The sequence below is a fragment of the Chionomys nivalis genome, chromosome 15, assembly GCF_950005125.1.
Source record: "Chionomys nivalis chromosome 15, mChiNiv1.1, whole genome shotgun sequence".
Lineage (NCBI taxonomy): Eukaryota > Metazoa > Chordata > Mammalia > Rodentia > Cricetidae > Chionomys > Chionomys nivalis.
In genome coordinates this window covers 46,139,779-46,163,794 of record NC_080100.1, presented here as the reverse complement: position 1 = coordinate 46,163,794, position 24,016 = coordinate 46,139,779, and the positions used below count along the sequence as shown (strand labels likewise).

The window sequence follows — 24,016 nt, the reverse complement described above, 5'->3', positions numbered from 1 at the left end:
GCCATCCCGGCTTCTCATAGCCAACAGTGAGCGACACGACAGTAGACGATCAATTAAGCCCTTTCCCAGAATAGCCTTAGAATCTAAGGTGGGACTGGAAATTACCAATACAGACATTTGGAGAGGACAGTGAGGAAGGATGAAGGAAGCAGCTGGCTGCTGTGATATCTCTGCTTAGCCCCCAAGAAGCCCTGGCATTTTGTTTCCAGGGTTAGGGATCACCACCAGCCTGGGTTATGCCAATGAAAGCCTCCTTCTGGAGAATTCTCTGAGAGCTCTTTCCATCTGAAGCAGGGGCTGCTTCTGGTTTGTTGGCTGGCTCTGCTGTGAGACCTGCTTCCTTCAGGTGGCTATAAACTGGAGCAGCGTTTGTCCTAGTCACTCAGGGTCAGAGTTTATGGTGTTCTTGTAGGAAGCAGGTGGAAACTTCTCTCTCTGTTTTTAATTTCTCTGGGCTCAGATCTTCACGGAGAAATACAGACCCAAGGCTCTAGTTTCTGCCTCCTTTGGAACCATTGCTTTGGAGGTCATCAAGCCAAAATAGGCAAAGTCCCAGTGGTGTCTTGGAATCTTACTCCAGCTGGGCTGACTTGGGTCTATTTTGAGATGCCAAAAGGTGACTTTTGCCCCCACTGACCTCTAGTCTCACCTTTGACCTCAGTGGTTTTCTTGGCAAGAAAAGCTTCTAGGAAGCCAGGGTCTCTAAGCCATCCTTTAGTTCTGAAAGGTCATGAGCGAACTGCTCAGCTGAGGTGATAATGCTGCCACTTTGGTCTCCTGGGTTCCATTTGTTAGGTTAGGACAAAACACACAGTGTTTCCCGGCTCTGCAGCAGAGATATAGGTCCTCCTGGACAAAGGACACCTATAGACACCATCGAAGGGGAACAGCCTGCCAAGTGCAGGAACCATTGGCAGAGGACCTCGACTTAGATTTGGCCACAAAAGCACCATAGGCTTAGCTCAGGGGTGCCTGTGTATGTGGATAAGGAATCAAAGGTTCTTGATTTTCCACCATATGAATTCTGCAAGGCAAAAGAAAATGAAGCTCAAATGGGAAAAAAAAAAAAACAACCCTATTTTCTGACATGCGTTTCCTATGAATCAGTAAACACAATGTGTTTTCAGTAGCGACATACGTAAACAGTGAGCGGTAAAGTTCACTGAATGCTTGCGTAGTGGTTCCCAACTCATTCGTGCTGATTCTCAGGGACACTGGGGTCTGCTTCCGACTGAAAAGTGAACACACCGGGATGTGATGAGGTCTCTCAGGAACCCCAGCACCAGCTCCCAAGTCTTTATTTATTCATTTACTTTTTTATTTTGTGTTTATGTGCAGTCATCTGCAAATGCCCACGGAAAGGCCCGAGGTCAATGTCAGGTGCCTACTGCGGCTCTCTGCTTTATCTTTTTGAAATAGGTCCTCTCACTGAGCTGGAGTTCATCAGTTGACTAGAGTCTGACCAGGGAGCCTCCGGGCTTCCTTGGTTCTCTGCCTCCTGGTGCTCCTCGTGCTAGGATTACAGACGGGCCTTGCTGGGCGTGGCTTTTTCTGTGAGCACTGTGAATGCCTGGGCATCGTGTACCCCTCTACCCGGTTTATGCATAGCTGAGGCTCCAACCCGGGGCTTCAAGTATACAAGGCAAGTGCTTTCCCAATGGAGTTATGGGCCCAGCCCCCACCACTTCATCCTGAGAAGACAAATTTTCACCATGAAAGACCATGGAACTTACTTCAAGGTTTCATGGTAACTAAATGGTTGGACAGAAACATGAACCCACCCTTTAGTGCTTCGGGCTCACCAAAACTAAAAAGTGCTAATCTCTTACCACACACACTCCAGCTTAAATAAGTGAGAACATGACTAGGGTCAGTGCTAACTTAGTATATTTTCTTCCTTAGGCCACTTATGGATACCAGACAGTATGGATTTTTGAGATGTTAATTTGGTAACTTGTTCTAATCCTCATTTTAGTGCCAAGGTTCTTTGATTCTTTTTAAAAAGTCTCTTGCCTGGAACAACAGCACACACCTGTAGTCCCAGCTACCCAGGAGCCTGGAACAGGAACCCAGCAATTCAACACTAGCCTCAGCAACGTAGTGAAGCCCTGTATCAAAAAGTCACTATGGAGCCTGGAGAGACAACTCAGTTAAGAGCATTTGTTGCTTTTGCAGAAGCCCTGAGCATGCTTCTCAGCACCCACGTGGTGGTCCATAACCATCTGCAACTCCAGTTCCAGGGGGCATTTGATTCCCTATTCTGACTTCCTCGGGTACTAGGCATGCAGGCGGAATACATACATACAAGCATGCATGCATGCATGCATACATACATACATAGTGCATGCAAGCATTCATACACATAAAATAAATCTAACATTGTTTTGAAGTCATTGTAGATGGCCACCTTTGGCCCTGGACTTTTCTGGGAAGTGAAGGTGGCCGAGAAAGCTCACATTCTATCTGGGAGTCCCTGGGAAGGCTCTGAGTGAATGGCATCAACACGCAAGCCTTGAAACACTGTTCTATAGATAGTGAGGAAAGCAGACAACCTTCTTTCTATTTTCCAATTTAGAAGGTTGTCTCATGCCAAAAATGCTCCACCAGAAGCAGCTGGACTACATACAGGAGGCTCCAGAGCTACAGCCCCCATGGCCTTTGGGAACCCAGGGGACCCACTGGAGAGGGCGATTATCTTGTTGTAATTGATTGAAGCAAGGATGAATGGCTCTTTGGGGATTTTTGAGTCCATTACTGAGAACTGGTGAGAGACACTGGCTTCCTTCTGGGAAATGATAATATCAGTTTAGATTTTTTTCATCATCATGAAAGCCAGATTATAGACTCATTTCACGTATCATTCTACAGTGCTCTTACCCAAATCACATTAATCCCCCAATCTGATGCTGTAGAATTGGCTCCATCAACAGTGAAAAACAATAGTAGTTTTCTTTTCTTCTAGTGCTGAGCTAATTTATGATGTTCAGGGGGAAAAAAAGGTAGATTATCTCATCTCAACACTTTCCCAGGAAATCACAACTTAACATGACTAAAGTTGTGTCGTTTGGAACTTCACTTCTGTCTCCAAGTTTCCTGTGGATTTATGTGTGGAAGAGGAACCATCTATAGCACTCATGAAAGCCTGGCAGGCAGCAGGCAGCACTCACTGTTCTGAATCTCGCCTCCCCACAGGGCGTGAAAGAGCACAAATGTGGGATCTGCGGGCGTGAGTTCACCCTGCTGGCCAACATGAAGAGACACGTGCTGATCCACACCAACATCCGCGCCTACCAGTGCCACCTCTGCTACAAGAGCTTCGTACAGAAGCAGACGCTCAAGGCGCACATGATCGTCCACTCTGACGTGAAGCCTTTCAAATGCAAGGTGGGAAGAAGGGAGGACTCGGGGGCGGGGCTATGCAAATGTCGGACAGGCAAGCTCCTGGGAGCCTTCTGCTCTGTTTCTTCAGTGGTGTGACTGAGGCTCAGAGCAGGTCTGTGGCCAAGTCCAAGTTGCATCCATCATGTTGCCCCTGTTTCTGCCACATGTGATCACAGCAGTTGTTAGCTGGTCCTGTTTATGTCACTGTGGCATTAGTGCTTGGGCTGGGGAAGGAGTAGACAAGACAGTCATGAAAAGTCTGAGTGTACAAAGCACGTAAGAGAATGACTTGGAAGAGGAGGAAGGTGATGGCGGGGGGCACTACTGGTCTAGAGTGGAAAAATCAGGCAGGCCCTGTTTTCATAGTAAGGCCATGGGTAGGCACAGAAAGGAATCTGAAAATCTAATATTCCCCCGTTCCCATCCCGTCCCTTTCTTGCCTCCCCTCCTCCTGTCTTCACACTTGGGCTAAACCCTTATAATGTGAAAGCAGACATCCCAAGGACGACTCTGGGGTGCTGACTTCCTTCTCTCTGGATATACTCAGTGGTTACATTACTAGTTCTGAAGATAGCTGTACAACTATCTCAACAGCTAAAACGGGGAACCAACCTATGGGCGCATCAAAGAATGAGGTGAAGAGAAGGGGTCCAAAACCCTGATCTGTGTCAAGCGTGAATGGGAGGCTGAAATGGAGGACACGGTGTGAAGTGCAATAAGCCAGGCGCAGAGAGCCAAATATTGTGTTTCCTTGCTCACATGTAAGAGCTAAGTTGGCATCATAGAAACAGAGCTGAGACAGTGGTTGCTGGAGGCCAGGGAGGGAAGGAAGGAAAGGAGACAGATGTTAGTAGGGGTGCAGAAATACAGTTAGGCGGGAAGAATGTGGTCTGGAGTTCCCCAGTACAGCAAGGTGATAAGCTATCAAGACTTTATTGAGTATTTCTCCAAAAGAAAAATTTTGAGCAACCCCAATATCAAGACCAGTGATCTTGATCTGCTTACCATGTGTTCAACATATGAATCTAAATATCATACTATATCCAGCCTATATGTGTAGTTACTATGTGCCAATTCCAATTATCCTGAAAGCGTAGTAAAGGATCCAAGGCTAGTCCTTCAAAGGACCCGAGAAATACTTGTGTGGACTGAGGAATAACTGTGAGCTCAGCTTCTACAGTATTTTTCCTTTATCCCTAAGTACCACGTGACCCAGGGTCTACATTTCTTTGTAGAACACCTGTATCAGACTACTTTGGTTCATTCTTATTATATCAGCTGAGAGGATGCATGAGATCTTACGAGACCATGGCTTCCCAGGGCTGTTTCAAGAGGATTTCTTAGGCCTAGGTAGTTGGGGAACTGGAGGGGTGGGTACCATTCCACTCAGGAAGAGAGAGCAGCGGGAAAGAAGGACTCCTGCATTCAGACAGTTGTCTTTGTCTGTGTGAAATCCAAGTTTTCCTTTTCTGTTACTGTGTGTTGTCCGGAGTGTGGGTGACTCATTTTGCAAATCCGTATCCCTGCAATTGGATTCCCTCCTTCCAGGAGGGGTAGCTGCTTTCATCCCTCGGTAGCGTGGCCCCCACTTGAAGGAACCCCCTGTGAAGTTGGCTTCTTTCCTGTGTTGGCAGCTTCTCGGCAGGGTGAGGGGTCAGGAACCAGAGCTTCCCTAGGCCTTGTGGACATTGTCTAGAGAGGGGCCTTCTCCCCCCACTCCCTTTCCTGCCACCCGCTTCTGTTTCCCCTTCTTTCCTCCAAGCTTTCTGTTGTTTGAAAGTCACATTATGTCCATCTTGAGCATATGAGCTAAAGGAGGAGAAAGTAGAGTGTCAGAGGGGGGCATCGCTTTCAGGGCCCAGTGAGGAATGGAACAAAAGGCTTCTTTGCAGAGGACGAGTAATTTCACGAGCAAGTAAAGCATTAACTCACACTGAGGACCCTCCTGACGAAGACGCCTGTGAGCAGTTCCTAGTCATGGAACTCCACAGGGACCTCTTCTCTCTCGCTTCTGACACTCCCCCACTTTCCTTCTCACCTGTCGACCTCCTTGGTGCTTCCTCATTGACAGTTGCTCTCCCTGCCAACATTTTCTGTCTCCTATGGTGGAGGAGCAGGTAGGTTCTCTTCTGCTTGGATGTCAAGCACGAATCACGTTAATTATCTTACGATTGTTATTTTATAAAGGGAGCTACCTCTTAGTTTCTTCCCTAAAGAAACACACACCCACTCAGTTCGGCCATCCCCCCATCTATACTGTATCTCCTCTGATCCCTCAGAGAGAGATTCCTCCCTGAGATGGAGGGGCAGACTGGGACAGAGATATAATTGGGGGTAGGTCAGGGCAGAGATATTGTCTGGGGGAACCCCTGAGATGGAGGGGAGTAGGTCAGAGCAGAGATACAGTCTCGGGGGAAACCCCTGAGATGAAGAGATAGGTCACGGAGAAAATCTGTCTGGGAGGGTGGTAGCCCCTGAGATGGAAGGGGTAAGTCAGTGCAGACGTACAGTCTAGGGGAGAGCCTGGAGTGGCAGTCAGGGCAGAGCCAGTCTAAGCAGTGTGGGATCTAGGGACATTCCTGGACCAGTTCTGCTTTGCTACTCGCGAAGATCTGCAAGATCTCTTGGACCTGAAGTACACAAGCATCTAGAAAGTTCTCTGTGGAACCAGGGTGCAGAAAGTGCCCAGAGCAGTGTCCTCCGGGCCTAGTGCTACAGTGAGCCACCCTTGCTACGTGTTCTCGGCCTCCGTTCACAGATGACTACACCCTTCTCCTCCTCCACAGTGACACATCATACTTGGTCCCAAGAGCATGGATAGTCAGCTGTGTGGCTCAGAAACTCCATTTTACCTCTTCTTTCGCGTTGCTTAGGCTCTTGATGTCTGGCCCATGTCACCAGATTCCGTAGCAAAGTGAACTCCCAGCTTTGACATGAGAGATAGTTTACCCACTACAGGGAGAACAGGAGGTGGGGTGGCCCTTCTACCTGGTGTTTAGGTTCTCTCAGAAGGCTGGACTACAGCTCCTCACCTAGAGAGTGTTGTCTGTTATTAGGCAAAACAATTCAGAAGATAAAAGGCATTCTCATCATACTTAGCTGGCCCTGCCCCAATGCTTAGACATTTCTGAAATAGCAAGCCCTGTAGGTCACCTTGACCAAGCCCTTTCTTCCTGGAAGCTCCAGAAACGGTCTACCAGGTTCTCTTTCTTCTCCTTCCCACTTCCTTATAATGGCATCCTTTGAGCTAGCCCTTGGTACTATCACTCTTCGTTATTTCAACAGACTTTCCTGGCATGTATGGGTTGCATGTCATGCAGGTTCCTCCATGTGCATGAAAACCACAGGGTAGAGAGATCTGTAAAGTCCAAGGCCCCGATTGGTTCACATCTTGGAAGGGCAGGGTGGTCTTGAGATGTCCTGTGGACTTTGCTTCCTATCTGCTTTGAGCGGGATGGAAATCTGGCCCTGGGTGAAGGCTGTACGGGACCAGCAGGGTTAGATGTGAGACAGGGGCTGGGAGGGTAGGGGGGTTGGGGGCACTTGTTCATTGCTATGCACTTCACAAGCAGCTGAGACAAATGTCTGGTCAGCCACATTGGCGATGATGGGGAACGAGCTTAGGCAGTTACACCCAAGTTTGATAGTCATAACAGAGGATAGTTAGTCTCTTCCAATGATTGACATGCTGGGGAAAGAAAACGACGCGGCTTGCTTCACGTCAGCAGGGAGCTGGCTCTACTGCCACTCCCCCCAAATTCATAATGAGGAAGATTCTTTTAGTAATAAAGTCTAATTTCTTGGGATCTTCACCATTAAAACACCCTCCTCAACATAAATCCTTCCTCCTGTTGTAGCGCAGATGCGTTCTCACTGGAAACAGCTGTCCCCCGTGAGCAGAAATATTCGCTGGCTGTAGAATTGAGCATTAACAACAGGGTGGAAAATTAGTGGAGAGGGAAGTTTTCCATTCTGTGTTTCTTCACACACACACACACACACACACACACACACTTATATGTCATATATTTATTTATGACTGCCCTTCTGGACTCTTGCTATTGGCTCGACTTCTAGACTCCTTGCTCCTGGGAGCCAGCTGGAGTTAGTCCAGCGAGCCAGCCTGTAGACTTAAGCTATGTTCACGAATATGCTTCCCACATTCTGCATAAGCACACAGGCCTTGATTTGGATACTATCCTTGTGGTGGCTGCACTCCATAATAGCAAAGAACCAGCTGCCGTCTTTGGGAAGCCTGTCCAGGAAAAGCTTCCATCCAGAATTTCCGGGACAAATTCTCTTTTGAGATGGGTGAAGCCCGGAGCTGCCTAAGTTATGAATCACTGGGCCATCTACAGACTTTTCTACAGCAGAGGCCTGGGAGTGGAGCAGAAGGGTGCTGTCGCCTCGGAAGGGGGGTCTCTATTCTTCCTCTCCCAAACGGACTGCACCGGAAGGAGAGAGAGCAGGCTGGGCAGTTTGCAGGGACTCAGTGCCCCCAGGGTCAGGGTTTTCAGGCTGGCCTGGAGGGGGTTAAGGCAGTGACCAGATAGCGGCCTTTTGGCAGCACAGCCCTCCTCCTAGGCAGAAGGAAGGATATAGCTGTATGAACTGCCTGTTTAACAATGCCTAGCATGTCCCCAGAGGCCCGTCTACAAATAGATTTCATCTTGCTTTCTCTTGTACTTTTCGGAGTTTCCTGTTTTCTCACGGTCCTTTTGGACAGTTTACAGTCTCTCTCTCCCTCCCTCCCTCCCTCTCCCTTTGAGGAAAGGAACACCCTTCTTATTAAAGAGGGAGTAGGAGAAGAATGTACAGGAAGGGCAGCCGAGCCGAGGCCATTCTCTTGGACCGGCTGGAGCTCTCTGACCTTTCCTCTCAGGATAGCAAAAAGCTTCCTGGGGCATCTTGTCTCTCTGAAGCTCACCTCAGGCAACTGGAGCCAGGTCCAGCGCTGCTTGGCCTTTTGGGCCTCTGGACTCAGCCAAGTGGCTGCTACTGTCATTGTTCCATCTCTGCCCACAGCTGACCTGGGTGGCAGCTGCTGCCTCAGGGGCTCATGGGAAGCAAGTAACTCAGGCCCTGTATCGCGGGGTGGGCAGATGGGAAGAGCACCAGGAGGCCAGAGCGAGGAGGCTGAAGCAACGAGGACATGTGGCAGCTGTTTCAAGGGCATCCTGGACATCAGAGAGCCATCTGGTGGACTCTCCGAAAGCTTGTGGTCTATCGTGAATCTTTGCTTTCCACCCATGGATCTTGGGCTGAGCTTCTATTCAGTCCCAGGTCACCTGGCAGGGATTTAGCCAGAAGATTCCCTTTCCGTTCCTTTGATGTTTGAAAAGGACAGCACCCTTGCTGGGTGGCTCACGTCTGGGGGATGGAAGTCGAGTCTCCAACCCTCCAGCAGCACCTGCACCAAGGGCTCTCTCACGTTGATGCAGACCTTGTTCGGTCATCCACCCAGTCCCGGCTTGGAAAGGCACTTAGATTTTCAACTCAAGATTAAGGGAAGCCTTCACTTCAGCTACTGATTTTTCTCAGAAGAAAAAAAAATGAGTTTTGTCGTTCCCTTGACACTCTTCCTCCTTCCAATCTAATGCCCCTCCCCAGCAGCGAGGACATCCCAGGACTCCATCAGTAGCAGACCCCAGGCTCTTTCTCTAACCCCTCTTCACTGTCTAAGAGGTGTGGCTCTCTACACTTGGGCATAGTCATGTGAGGACACTCTTCCGGGAACAATGGAGGAGCAAGTGTTCCGGATGAGGACCACAGGGATTGGTGGGGGTCAGAGGTGGAGGAAGAAGCTGAGTGAGATGTGAACCGACTCCACCTGTCTGACACTGAGGGTTGCAGTTTACAAACCGATGTGTGCGTCGGCTCGTGGGGAGATGAGGAGGAGCAGTAACGGCTGTATTTTAAGATTTCGTATGGGGTGATGATATTTCCTGACTTGTTTATATATTCGCCCAGCCTAATGCTTAGCTACTCATTAAAGGTATTATGTTTGCAGCTCTGTGCCTGATAGCGAGCTTGGTTACAAAGGAAATTGAAGTGACCTTTGAATTGAAAACTGCCTGGGCCACATTTGGGACCTCAGAGTTGACTTGCTTCCACTTATCTTTACTGTGACACCCAGTAGCTACCATCAGTCATACAGGGGTAACTTGATTATAAAAAATTAAGCTTGCCAACAGGACAAAAACTAGTTTCCTTTACCAATCAGACAGGATAGAGCTGACCGGTCATGCCCCACGGTGTACTTTCCTTTAGACCACTGGGATTACTTTGAAGGATAATATAATGTCTTGTTTTGTTTTATGTTTTGAGACAGGGTCTCTCTATGTAGTCCTGGCTGTCTTGGAGCTTATTATGTAGACAAGGCTGGTTTTGAACTCACAGAGCTCTGACAATATAATTTTAAAGTCCAATATAAATATAACATCCCCATGTAGCACTAAAATGTCCCAAGAAGTTTCATATTAAATGAACTGAGGCAGAAAATCTGCAGCAGAATAATTCACTAATTTTCAGAAAGGATCAAAAGGGCAGCTTATCTGTCTTAGTTAGGGTTACTATTGCTATGACAAAACACTATGACCAAAGCAACTTGGAGGAAAAGGGTTTCTTTTTCAGTTTACACTTCTAGATAACAGCCCATCACAGAGGGAAATCAGGGCAGGAACCTGGAGGCAGGAGCTGATGCAGAGGTCATAGAAGGCTGCTTACTGGCTTTTTCCCCCTGGCTTGCTCATCCTGCTTTCTTATAGAATCCAGGACCACCACCCACAATTGGCTGGGCCCTCCCCCATCAACCACTAATCATGAAGTCGTCCTATGGTCAGATCTTATGGAGGCATTTTCTCAATTGAGGCTTCCTCCTTTCAGATAACTCTAGCTTGTGCCAAGTGAACATAAAGAAGAAGCTGCAGAACCCCCGGAGGTGGCCATTATAATGAATACACACCTCTGAGTGTAGACTTGTGGCGAGGGAAATTGATAAGTGGGTCCTTTGAGGATTGACGGGTGAGACCTTGGGGCAGACAGATTGCAGGGCCCTTTCTGGCCCCATGTTCCAGGTATGATGGGTATGACAGCCATAAGCAGTTGGTCCTCACCCCAGCAGCAGCAGGTCCCTCACCCATGCTGGAAAGTAGGCTGAAGTGTCTACAAATATTCGTGAAGATGCCTGATACTTGTGCCAAGGCAGAACTCACCACACATCCTTCAAGAAAGGCCTAAACTACTTGTATGTGTGTGTGTGTGTTCATGTGTAGGCCATAGATCAACCTCAAATGTCATTTCCAGGAGTCATCAGTCTCTCTCTGTCTCTCTCTCTCTGTTGGTCTCTCTCTCTCTCTGTCTCCCCCCTCCCCCCCGGGGACCTAAGGATCACTAGTCAGCTTAGGTTGTCCAGTGAGCCCCCAGGGACCCGCCCATCTCTCCCTCCTCCACACTAGTGTAGTGAGGCTTACCACCACACTCAGCACTTGGCTCGGGATCTCAGGCTTGGACAGCAAGCACTTTACCAGCTAAGCGCGGCCCCAGATCCATCTCTCTGATGGAGCATTTTCAGGCCAGTCCAGAGTCTAACTAATACCTGAGCAGAGAGATAATAACCAGAAGAGGAATGTCTCGACCACAGAAGCTAGTTCGGAAGATCTTCATCCTATCCTCTCAATGATGTCTGTCTGCTTTTGAGCAGAGCATCCGACTTGTCTGTGTCTGGACTTGCCCAGTGTTGGGCCGAGCTTCCAGCTTTCTGCTTCTCTCTCCCACTAGAGGTTTTCTCTTATTTAAGTTCTTCTCCTGCAACATGTCCCACTTTCTAACTGAGGACCTGTCGCATGTCAAGCACACCCAAGGCAATGGCAGCAGAGCCTCCGCAAACCCCGGGAAGCGTACTTTCAGTATTGACTAAGCACTGGTCCCAGCAATCGCACCAGGGACACACCTACAAATACTCAGGAATTGTCCCACAAAACATAAGAGGTGTTTCTTTTCCTTAAAATGTAACGTGGGTCTTTAGATCTGAAGTTTTATTCCTTAGTTATATAGAGAAGTGGGTTAACTAAGCTAATAATTATAAATTTACAAAAACAAAACCAAAAAACCTTGAGACATGCAAGGCTGAGTACATCTCAGTGTCTTCATGAATTCTGTCTAGTGGGGATAACGGAAGAATCGACCCCTCACATGGCTTCTCTAGTGGAAGCTGGGATTAGATCTGTTTTCTCATCCTTTCCTCTTCTTGGGGTGTCATTTTTTTTGTTCTTGCCTTCTCACTTCATGCTGGAGTTCACATGCTATGCAAGCACTACACCGCCAAGCTGCATCCCAGATTTTGGGGGTCCCCGTTTTCTAATGTGTGTGGTTTTCAGTTACTCTGAGTTTAGAGGTCTGCCTACGACACCAAATTCATTCTTACTGGCAAGGAATCAAAGGGGAGAAATGGTCTTCAAATCTTCAAATACAAACCATTCAAGAATACTAAGACAGCCACTAATAATCTGTATGTAGATTATTTGGACCTGCTGTGCAACCCCAAGCTGGGTCCTCTTATACCCAGCATTCTTTTGCCTAGCCTTCCAAGGTCAGTCTTGCCAGCTCCACCCATTCTTCCAAGGTTAGCTTCCCTGCCCTTCCCTAAAGAAAATAGTGTCATTGGTAATGGAAAATCAGATTAGAATCTTCCACATTAGTCTTGAAGGTCTCTCTCAACAAGAAAAGAAAGCCTACGTGAGCCCCAGGGGTTGCCGGACCGCACATCTTCCTTGTGGCGTCTCTCAACACATATTACTGTCACCACTCCACTGCCCGTCAGAGGCTGAGGACAGAGGGGACTGCTCTGCCATCAGATAACACACTAGTTTAAGCACAGACACAGAATCCTTCTTTGTCTTCCACATAGCACAACCGAGGAAGGGCTGGAGCTCCCAAACATTGTTCTCTTGAAGCAAAGGGATATCAGGTGCCCCAGAGTCACTGCTGTGCCCTTCTTTCTGTTTAGACTGTCAGATTCGCTCTTGAGATCCATCATGTACGGTCCCATGCTGGGTGGCTCACAGCTGCCTGGTCACATGTGTGCACTTAGGTGCACATAGGCACATTTACACTCAGACATACACACAGATACATGATTTTTAATGCTTGCTCAGAAAAAACATCTCACTTCTTAAAATCTCTACCCAGAGAAAAGATAACTCCTTTCTTGGATTTCTGTTTCTTTTAATTAGCCATATAGTGAGTTCGAGGTCAGCCTGGACTACATGACCCTCCTCCACAAAACAAAACAAGCTTTAATTTACAAGCTTTGAGCTCTGGTCCTTGAGTTTAGAGATACTGGACACCTGTGTCTCGGAAATCCAGTCCACCTGCTCCACTTTGGAGCCTGAGCAGCACCTGGCTTCTCCCTGACGGCCAAGGGGCATTGCCTTTGGCAGTAGTCATAGCACCAAGCAGGTGTGGCCGCTGCTCTCCAGGTCCGTCCCCGCCCCCAAACGAGAACATAAGTTTTCGGAAAGATCACTGTGTCCTGGTCTCTGTCCCCAACAGCTGTGTGGGAAAGAATTCAACCGCATGCACAACCTGATGGGCCACATGCACCTGCACTCCGACAGCAAGCCCTTCAAGTGCCTCTACTGCCCAAGCAAGTTCACTCTGAAGGGGAACCTGACACGCCACATGAAGGTCAAGCATGGAGTGATGGAGCGAGGCCTTCATGCCCAAGGTACTCCCCCCACCCTGGTTGGAAGCCCTGCCTACATAGAAGAGGGATGTGCTTTTATGGGGGCACTTTGGTGGGGGGGCTGGGGTGATTCTTGTCCTAAACAGGGGATGTGTTTTAATGGCCACAGCAGAGCGGGTGTGAGTGAGGGTCACAGAGGCAACTCGGGAACACAGTAATGATGCCGGAGGTACGGTTTTTGGTCCCTTTGTCTCGCAGACTCCATGGAGTGCTTTATCTCTTTAAATCCTCCAAGTCACTCTTAGCTGCAGAATATCTGTTATTTCCATTTTGCACGTTAGGAATCTGAGACTTCCAAAGTTGTTCAAGGAAAAAGAACCAGAGTCAGGATTTGAACCCCAACCTTTCCAGCTCATTCTCTGTTAGATCTTCTCCTCATACTGCTAGATGACATGGGATTTTTCTTCCATTTTTTAAAAAACAAACAACGATGAAAATAATGCGGGTCCTCATACTCTGCCCAGCAGAAGTACGTTTGCTGTGGGCCATGTTTCCCTTCTGTCCACTCAAGCGCGGCCCCAGATCCATCTCTCTGATGGAGCATTTTCAGGCCAGTCCAGAGTCTAACTAATACCTGAGCAGAGAGATAATAACCAGAAGAGGAATGTCTCCAACCCCAGCATGCCACCTGCTACATCCTAGAGACTTCCCTTCCTATTTCTCAAACTCTCAGTGTCCCTGCTGCGTCTCACAGTCTGGTTTGGGTCACCATAGTCTGGGGCCTTGAACCCGAGATGACATGAACCATTATGATGGAGGAAGGTCATTGGTTAAAAAATAAAGAAACTGCTTGGCCCTCATAGGTTAGAACATAAGTGGGTGGAGTAAACAGAACAGAATGCTGGGAGGAAGAGGAAGTGAGCTCAGACGCCATGCTCCCCTCTCCCGGGCAGATGCAGGGCAGCTCCTCTGAGAGACAGATGCGATGCTGCTCCTCTCCAGAGCAGACGCAATGCAGCCAGCTGCCAGGTCAGACATGCTGAATCTTTCCCAGTAAGACTAGTGCTACACAGATTATTAGAGATGGGTTGATCGGGATATGAGAATTAGCCAGTAAGGGCTAGAGCTAATGGGCCAAGCAGTGTTTAAAAGAATACAGTTTGTGTATCGTTATTTTGGGGCATAAGCTAGCCAGGCGACCAGGAGCTGGGGTGACAGGAACACAGCCCACTGCAGCTCCCACTACACCATTATGCCCTCTGTTGATCAGGAAGCCCATCTTTCTAGGTACCCGAACATCACCCTGCCCAGTACAGGGACATCTGTGATTCCAAACAGGGACTTTGTGAGCTCCTCAGAGAACTTCTACTCTCTGCATAGGGACCACGGGCTTGGAGCAGCCTTTTTGGTACCACGTGGAAGAGCTTAGGTTTGTTTGTCTTTGTTTGAGGATGAACTCTCTTTGTTGTTGCTTTCTTTATTTGCTGTCATCTTAATGCCATCTGTGAAAATAAAATGAGAAATGCATAAGGGGTGAAGAGGAAACGCAGTAACCACTTCAGAGTTCATCCAGTTTTGAGATCTGAGCCTACATCCTTCCATTTTTGAGAAGGAAAATAGGGAAGAGAATGCCACAAAGACTTAAAATATCTAGAGAATACATGTATGATCCTTAGTAGCCTTCTGTGTCACACAGACATAACTCATTGTATGGTTTATATGCTTAACCAAAACTTAGAATCTCATTTTTTTATATATTCAGTATAATGAAAAAAATCCATGCATACATGGTGCTCCTCCCCCCCCTCACTTTTTAATATTTTAAATTCTCAGTAGAGGCATTGCTAAGTCAGGGCATACGTTGCCAGGTTTGCCTTAAAGGGTTGCACGGATTATGATCTTCTCCTACCGTGTACTTAATGGGATCAAGCTCTGCCCCCTCCCCTGCTTTGCTCTGTTTATAAAATGGACAACCAGGATGCATGAAAAGCCATGGGCACTGCTTTACTCAGGCACGTAAATTCTGCTTTGGTCCTGCAGGTCTGGGCAGGGGACGACTCGTCCTGGCACAGTCCACTGCTGTCCTGAGGAACCTGGAGCAGGAGGAGCCATTTGACCTTTCCCAAAAGCGCAACGCAAAGGGGCCAGTGTTCCAGTCCGACGTGGACAGCACACGGAGCTACCTCTGCCAGGAGGAGGAAGAGGAGGAGGATGGGGACGAGAGCAACAGCTATGAGGCGGAGTCCTACAGCCCCAGCCTGGCCCAGGAGAGCCAGCAACCCTGCATGCCTGAGGATCTGTCCACCAAACAGGAGCAGACCTTCCGGGGCCCCGGGGAAGGACGCAGAGACGAGGATGCTCTGGAAGAGCAGCTGGAGGAGAGTGGCGAGGACCACGAAGGCAGAGACATAGACTGTGCCATCACAGACGAGCCCCTGGGCAGCAGGCTGTTGCAAAGCGGTGGGCAGGGCCCCCCTTTTTCCGATTACTTATACTTCAAGCACAGAGATGAGGGTTTAAAAGAATTACTGGAGAGGAAAATGGAAAAACAAGCAGTCCTTTTGGGTGTCTAAGTGGACGGCTTTGAAATTACATTTGGAAAATGAGATCTAGGCAGTTCAAATATAGCTTTCTGCACGAATTGTCGTTTGCTGGGGACAGGCGAGTGGCACCAGTCTTTACAAATGGCTCAGACTAAATGTGCAGGTGACATAAAAGCTTCTCAGGTCGTTCCTTGGGCACTTGGCAATTTCATACAGGTGCAGGGGCCCCTCGGTGTTATTTTACACACCACCCACATGATGAACAGAGCTCTCCTCTAGATACCTAACTGCAAGCTGAACCTCAAGGTGCTTTTAGAAACGGTTTTCTTCTAACATGCAGTAGGGTAAAATGTCTTTCTAGTTGCAGAACTGTGGTGCTCATGTTACCTTAGCAGTACCTCTTTAGTCGCATATTTGAAGGTTACAGTATCATAGACAAAAATATTAGCAGTTGTATATAATAATAGCCTCTATTAAATAGTAGAAACACGGGCAATGATGCAAGAGATGGGCTTTAGGGAAGGCTGTTCTCAAGGAGTTCCTGCAGATGTGAGTTAGGGCTTCAGAAGAAGGTAATCATTTCGACTGAGCTCTTAGATGCCTAGCTGGTTGCTCTGTTCTGCCTCAGCTTCACTGGTCAGTGGGAGATTTGGAGCACCCCCGTAGATGTCTGGACAATGCTTGGTGGTCCCAAGTCTTCAGACCAAATCCCTGTCTCAAGAAGAGCTTCCTCACAGAGACCATTGCCACCTTGTTCCAAGGCCTCATGATCCAAGGAGCAACTGAAAGGCGAGTTGCCACAGTGAGCGGTGGGGCTTGGGCTACGAAATAGGGTTCAGGACTTCTCCCTAAAACAAGCTCCACTTATTTAGGCTAAAGAATGATCACCCACTAATGCTACAAGCAGGACCTGAGCTATGATCTCAGAGCTCGCTACATGTGAAACTCATCCAGAAGAACCTCTAGAAAACACTGATGTAGTGAGGCATGGGAGCTCACAGCTGTAATCCCAGAGCATGGGAGACTGAGGCAGGAGGGTCGCCTCATGTTTGAAATCAGACTGGGCTACAAAGGAAAACCTTCTCAAGAAAGAAAGAAAGAAAGAAAGAAAGAAAGAAAGGAAGGAAGGAAGGAAGGAAGGAAGGAAGGAAGGAAGGAAGGAAGGAAGGAAGGAAGGAAAGAAAAAAGAAGCAAAATCCACCCATGGTGGGGCCTCGCCCTGTTAGGTTCTGGCTTTAACACATCTGGAGTGCCACCCCCCCAGCACTGGGAGTTTCCAGATCACCTCTAGGTGCCTCTTAAGAAGCACAGAGTTCTCACATCCCCCAGTTCTGTGTCTGCTGGGGTGCCTTCCCGCTGTCCTTACATATTTCTGATCTTGACTTCAGACTCTCTGGAGAGGACAGGAGACCTATAACCACGATGTTGACTTTTGCCTTTGTTCTTATTCTGTCACCCTCCCAAGGACACACGCATGCACATGCACACACTTTGGACATACATTTTGCGTATGTGCACCTGAAGACAAGGCCTGTGATGTTTGTAGCCCCCAGCGTGTGGGAAGATACATGTTGACTCTCGTTCTTGCCCAGGGGCTTGAACTGCTGTTGCAGGACTTGCGAGCTTCATGACGGCTGTGTCGACCTATCATCTGGGCCTTCTTAGACCCTGCCACTGTGGGAAGCAGCACCAACAGGACATTGCGTTCATGTCGCTGAGTCATGGCAGGTGCCAGGCTGTGCTCGTGGAAAGCCTGCCTCTTGGTTGGGAGTGCCAACGTTCTTGGCAAAGCCAGGATCTAGTGACTGCATTGCTGCCTCTCCTCCCAAAGTGCCCAGCACATTCCTGTAGAAGATCCAGTCTAGCTCCAACCGGATGCGGCTTTCCCCATCAGCCAAGCTGCTTCTCCATGACCCTCATCTTTTCACTCCTGTACTCGGAGAACCTCCCACCCATGTCTCCTGCCAACATCCTAAAATTCCTTCCTATGTCATGACTGCCGCTGTGAAACACAAAAGCTTTAGACGTTTCCTACTCCACCTGTGCATATCCCGAGGGCACAACACCTGCAAAAGGATGGATGATGGAGAGAATGCCCTGCGCTTCTACGGCCACAAGCACCACTCTGGACACAGAGCTGTTGCAGGTCTTCAGATTGGCCAGATTCCTTCCACGTGCTATGAATGAAACTTTTAGGTGCCTTTGGTAAAAGTGCCAAGGAAGCTTCATTCAGGAACCAAGAGTTGAGGACCTACTAGGTTCTGTGCCTTCTCACAGTTCCACATACTTCCAGGTGCTTTCTGAGGATGTCCTGTTGGAACAGAAGGAACCAGGAGAATGTGGAGGAGCAGAATCTAGTCTATCCCAAACAAACCCTGTAGGTCTGTTTGAGGAATCAGTGTGTGTGTGTGTGTGTGTGTGTGAGAGAGAGAGAGAGAGAGAGAGAGAGAGAGAGAGAGAGAGAGAGAGAGAGAGAGAGAGAGAGAGAGAGAACCAGAATGGTGGTTTACGAGCATGTTTTGGAGAGTGGGAGGTCTCATCACAGGGCCCTCCAGAGCTGCAAGGGAAGAGATACCTGGCCCCTAGGTCCTGTCACTCCAGCAGGCTTCCTCTGTGTGGTGTTAGCATCCTCAGTAAGATTTCCTGAAGGGAAAAGAGAGATCTCGGGAAAGTAACCACAATATAGAACAGCCTACGCTAATCCTGGCTCTAAATTCTATTTCCAGGTATAAAAGACTTAGTAGGCTTTAACCAACCCAACCACGACGCAAAAGTGAAGCCACCCCAGGTTTCATGTGTGGAAGAGGCAGTAGCCCCCCTTTACGACTATTAGCCCAAGGTAGCCACCAACTTCGGTCCCTTACTTCTCAGAGGCACCCCAGTATGTTTGGTCAGTTTCCTGACTTTGGAAGAGGTGTGACCAACCTTGATCCATGACGTGATTAATCAGATAGAAAGCTGAAGTAGGGCTCATGGGGCCCTCCTTGGAGAACCAAAGAATAACATCATCCAAGGTCACCAGCACTGCAAAACCATGCTCTTTGTCGCGTTGTAGAATTCTGGAAATGGATCAGAGCAGAATACTTTCCAGGCTTTTGACCATTGCCACTTTGAACCAACTAACAGTCCAGACAAGTGGCACATTTGCCTCTTATCCTTTTCGTTCAGGTTTATGATGGTCCTCTGTATTGCTTTTGTATTTCTCTTTCATTCTAAAAAAACAAACAAACAAACAAACAAAAAAAAAACCTGGATATTCCTTTGGCCCTGACACTGGAGTCAACTTTTCCTAAGCCAAAGGGGGTTAACGGGTCTATCTGGATATATGTAGCCGCAGGAGAAAGCTCAATGTGCATATTGTATTTATTGAGTCCCAAAGACAGACAATAAAATATTACATTGTGTTTTGAATTATGACCTCTGTCTACTTTGCTGAAACAAAATGTAACCAAGCTAACATTTGAAATCCTTCACAACATTACACCAAATGTTGCTTTTTATACAGAATTTTGGCTTGCCAGTTAAAAACTAAGCCTCCGAGGGTCCAGCGCCCTAAGTTGTGAATATTGCTTCCTGTTTCCAGGCAGTCTACCTGGAAATGGCGTGTAACCTATATTTTGTTAATTTAAGCAAATAAAAACATGTCGGAAAGAACTGTGTTACTTATTTGCAACTACTTGAAAATTGGGAAGGAAGCTGCTACTGTCATTAGCTGACTCCCGTCATTAAGCCGACTGTCTGGAGGAAGGGCTTGAGAGTCTCCTGCCCCAAGGCTTTGGAAAAGAAGCATGAACGTCAGCCCGTGTGCAGACGGATGACTGCACGCATTGTTTTGCCCCATTCCAGGTTCATGGAATTAAGAGGTGAGATTATCTCAATCTGAATCCAAAAATAATAAATAAAATAAAATCGAGACAAGGGGCAGAAGACTCCAGAATCAGAGTACTCAGAACAGACCTCTAGTTCTCGACCAGGCTGCTTGGTTTGGACTTCCAGCTTCAAACCTCTGCAACCTGGACAAGACCATGAGCCTCAGAGTGTGTTAGTTTCTTCATCTGTAGCTCAGGACTAGGAGTTACACCTTACTTGGGTTACTACTGTGTGGGTTGAAGGGCTTAGACCAGGACGCTAGAGCATCCTGGCTCACAGGTTATCCTGTGAAAGAATTAGGCATGATAATGACCAACAGCATGGCCAGAAAACCAAGAGGCCATTTCTTCCTCCTCTCCAGGGAGCCCACAAAGCCACGTTAGCACAGGTTAGCACCTGTTTCAAGGAGCTGCCCTTTAAAAGAACAGGTAAATGTGCGGCACTCTCTATTACATGGCAGGTGCTGTGCCGGGTGCCTCTGCCTCTCAAGTGCTGGGATTAAAGGCGTATGTCACTACTGCCTGGCCAGCCCCACTTCTTGACAAAAGTTTTCTGTATTAGTTACATTTCTTATTTCTGTGTCAAAATACCATGGCTGTCTTGGTTAGTATTCTTTAGCTGTGAAGAGACACCATGACCAAAAGCACTTACAAAAGAAGGCATTTAATTGGGGCTTGCTTACAGTTTCAGAGATTTAGTCCATTATCCTCATGGCCAGGGAGAACTACTATATGCAGGCAGATTTTGGAGCAGTAGCTGAGAGCTACACCCTGATCTGTAGGGGGGAGGGAGGCTCTGGGATTGGCATGGACTTTCGAAACCTCAAAGTCCTCCCCCATTGATGCACTTCCTCCAATAAGTCCACACCTCCTATCCTTCTAATCCTTTCAAATAGTGCAACTTCCTGGTGACTAAGCATTCAAATACCTGAGCCTATGGGGCCATTCTTATTCAAACCACCACAGTGACAAAGCAACTTGAGCATGGGAGGGCTTTATTTGGCTTATAGTTCCACATCTGTACTTCTGAATCAATGCCATTTAACTTGAAACCTGAAGGACGAAAGGTAGCCATCGGAACAAGGACAAAAGGGCTTTCTAGGTGGTGTCTACCACATAGGCAAAGGTCCTATAGTATAAAGCAACATGGCAGAGGAAAGACATGGCCACAGGAAAGGGTCAGGAATACAAGGTGAGGATGATATAAAAAGTCGTTGAGCAAAGAATGTAATATTCATATTTTTGAAACTCATTTTAGCTATCACATAAGAGAACTATTTGAAAGATAGCCAGAAGGATGCTGGGAGATATTCTAGAGGCAGCTTTAATATCCTGTGAGAGACGATATTACAATAAGGTGATAACCAAGAATTAAAAAATAAATATAATGGCACATATCTGTAATCCCAGGACTCAGGAGGCTAAGGCAAGATGATGAGAGTTCAATAGCAGCTGAGAGAGAGGCAGGGGGAGGGGGGATGGAAGAGTTAGGGCGATTCTTTGACTTACTATATTCAAGGAGAATTTAATAGCGAAAACCAAAAGTAGTCAGGGGTGATGTGTCAGCTGGTAAAGGGCTTGTCTTGCAAACATGAATACCAAAGTTTGATGGTCCAGAGCTCATGGATGGGGCAGGCCTGGGGGTGAGTGTCTAGATGTAGCTTATATAAGCCTGCAGCAGGAGAGGTGGTGAGGGGTGGGACCCCTGTGATTGCTGACCAGCCAGATTAGGCAATTTGGCAAGCTCCAAACTAGACAAATAACAAGCCCTATCTCAAAACCAAATTGCATGGCACCTGAAGAACAGCCTTCACACATACAAGCATGCATGCATGTGCACGCACGTGTACACATACATACACATACAAAATAAAATGTAAAAATGTCCCTTGATATAAAGTTCTGTCATAATAATGAAAGGGATTGATTAGTCTGTAGTTCTCTTGGTGCCCATGCTATTTCCTTGGTGGGCAGAAGGCACACTTACTAAGTAAGCACCGCACTGTGCAGAATTAAGTCCATCTGTTCTCTGTTTTCTTCTAGATTTCAGTTGGTGGAATCTAAAGCAGGCAAGAATCGCACAGGCACAGTGCTGGGCAGAAATGGCTGGGCATAGAGTTGGAGAAGCCACAAGGCCAGGGTGCAGAAGCTAGACCCTAAGACCCTAAGGGGCTGGGAAGAGTCCTTTCCATTCCATGACTCTCAACTACTAACTACGCCTGATCCAGCTGGGAAAGCAAGCACATGAGAAGGAACTACCATTCTTCCAGAAGAATTCACTGCCCAAATTCATTTTCATTACAAAAACCAATCTGTTCTGCAAGCCCAACTATGCAGAGATGTTGACTTACACCTTAGTAAGGTGAGGAATAAATGCAATGCTGTTATGGTATAAGTCACAGAGACAATTGTCCCTGGACATCCTGATGGTACTTTAAGAAGAAACAAAAGCAAAAACATGTGGAAGAAATTTGTCCCCACCCTTAAGGAACACACAGTTCTGACCCAGACTGTGGAGAACAGCAGGATATAGCTAAAGATTCTCCAGAGCTCATTCTCCGTCCCCAGGGCCTCACATCTGATACATCATGGACTCTGCCCTGGGGAAACCTAGGTGTGTTCACAGCTGCTTTATGTGAAGCACGGTCACACCACACACACACACACACACACACACTATACTCACATAGATCACACACTACACATACAAATCACACATCATACATACTATACTCACACAGATCACACATCACAATACTACACACACACCACACATACACACACATCACATACACACCATATATCACACATCACACACTCCCCACATACAACCCCTCACATATAAACACACCCATACACATATCACACACACCACACACACATCACACACCAAACACACAGCATATATCACATATAAGATATACCCCACATACACATCCACACCCCACACATCCACACACACACACACATCATATCACACACACGACACATCACACACACCATACATCACACATTATATATGCTACACATACACACACACACACACCCATTTCTTTTTCTTCCTTCTTTTTTCTTCTTTGTTTCACATCAGTGCAGCGCCAAGAGCAAGCTCCACACCCATTACTACTAACTCCCTGTGCAAGCAGAGGAAGACAGGCCCTGTGGTAGCCGGGGTGTGACCCGTAAGGGGTCCCTGGGGGCCCAGTATCAGTGACGCTCAGGGCTTCCTCTTCCCTGGATGCAACAATATATTAAGGGAAAAGAGAGGAAAAAAGAGGTTGGCTCTTTTCATGATTTTCCTTTTTAATTTTTGTTGAAAGAGGGCTGTGTTCTCTTGATCCTTCAAACAAATGGAGGGGAAGTGGAAGCCCAAAGATTTCTCTTCTGTTCCCCGGAGAGGGTGGCTGTGTTTGTAGTGCCATGTGGGAAAAGTCCTTGTGTATCTGCTGTATTGTCATGCCGCACCAAAGTGACTTGCACAGGGAAACACGGGTCAAATTAGATTTCTGTCAGGGAAGGAGAAGGAGCCATGGCCTGGAATCAAAGACCTCAGTTTGCCCTTCATCTCTAAGACCTCCCCACCCTCCACCCTCCATCTTTATCCCACGATGAAAGAAATGCAAGAACACACTCTGAGCTTGACTCAAACAAGTCATCCGAGCTGAAGTCCTTGTTACTCACAATGCCCCTTGTTTCAAAGCAGGTGACAGGGTGAGGGGTTGGCCGAATTATCCATAAATGGTAGAGGCCATGGGGGTGGGGGGGCTGTTCTGGCATCGTACCTAAGAACCCTTTCTAAATGATGCTTGGCATATGCAGTGAGTCTTTTCGCATAGTGGATCTTAATGAACGAATGGTCTTCGGAAGGAAAAGAGATACATTAAGAGGCATATGGAAAAACCGCAAGGCTATTCCTTCCAGGCCAGTGATCCCTCGTAGTAAGCTGACAAATAATTTTGTTTCCTCCTCTAGAAAGTGGGAAGAGTGAAATCAGTCTCCAACCTTGCAGCAGACGCAGGGATGGATGAGGGAAAGCCCATCCGTCATTCTAGACTTGCGGAGACAACCGCATCACTCATGGTCTACGGAGAGCTTCCCTTCCAACCTGGAGCAAGTCTAATGAAGAAAATGGCTTCACTTGGACTGGCAGGTTATTCAAGTCAGAATAATATGTAAAGCACCCAGCTGTCATTTTGCAAGACGGTGTACATACAGATTCGAGTCAATTGCCATTTCTGACATTTTCAAAACCAATTGAAAATATAAGAAATATGAATTCTTTGGCAGTGGAAAATTCCTTCTGGGAAGGAAAAGCAAAACTCAAGGCAAGGTTATGCAGAACTTTAGAAACAGCTTGTGACAGTGCCACTTCCTAGGGCATGTTCAGTAAACATTCCTCAAGTGACAATGCTGTTCTCTGAAAAGAGCACAGCTGACGGAGGCCGAGTCCCTCAGCAATCACCCAAAGCCCCCACCTGAAGATGCAGATAATTTCCTGGATTGTCAAGGGCTTGGGTGTCTCCCACTGCCCATCTCCC

The 24,016-nt window shown here is 47.5% G+C and overlaps 1 protein-coding gene across 1 annotated transcript in view; it reads left to right on the top strand.

Moving 5' to 3' along the window:
• Positions 1-16,677, top strand: part of Znf366 (zinc finger protein 366) — a 58,998-nt gene extending 42,321 nt beyond the window's left edge. The window contains exons 3-5 of the mRNA XM_057789782.1: positions 3,193-3,384; positions 12,934-13,108; positions 15,107-16,677. Of these exons, the coding sequence (XP_057645765.1) occupies positions 3,193-3,384; positions 12,934-13,108; positions 15,107-15,639 (900 nt within the window). The 3' untranslated portion in view covers positions 15,640-16,677. The remainder of the gene's footprint in view (positions 1-3,192; positions 3,385-12,933; positions 13,109-15,106) is intronic.
• Positions 16,678-24,016: the final 7,339 nt, after the last annotated feature.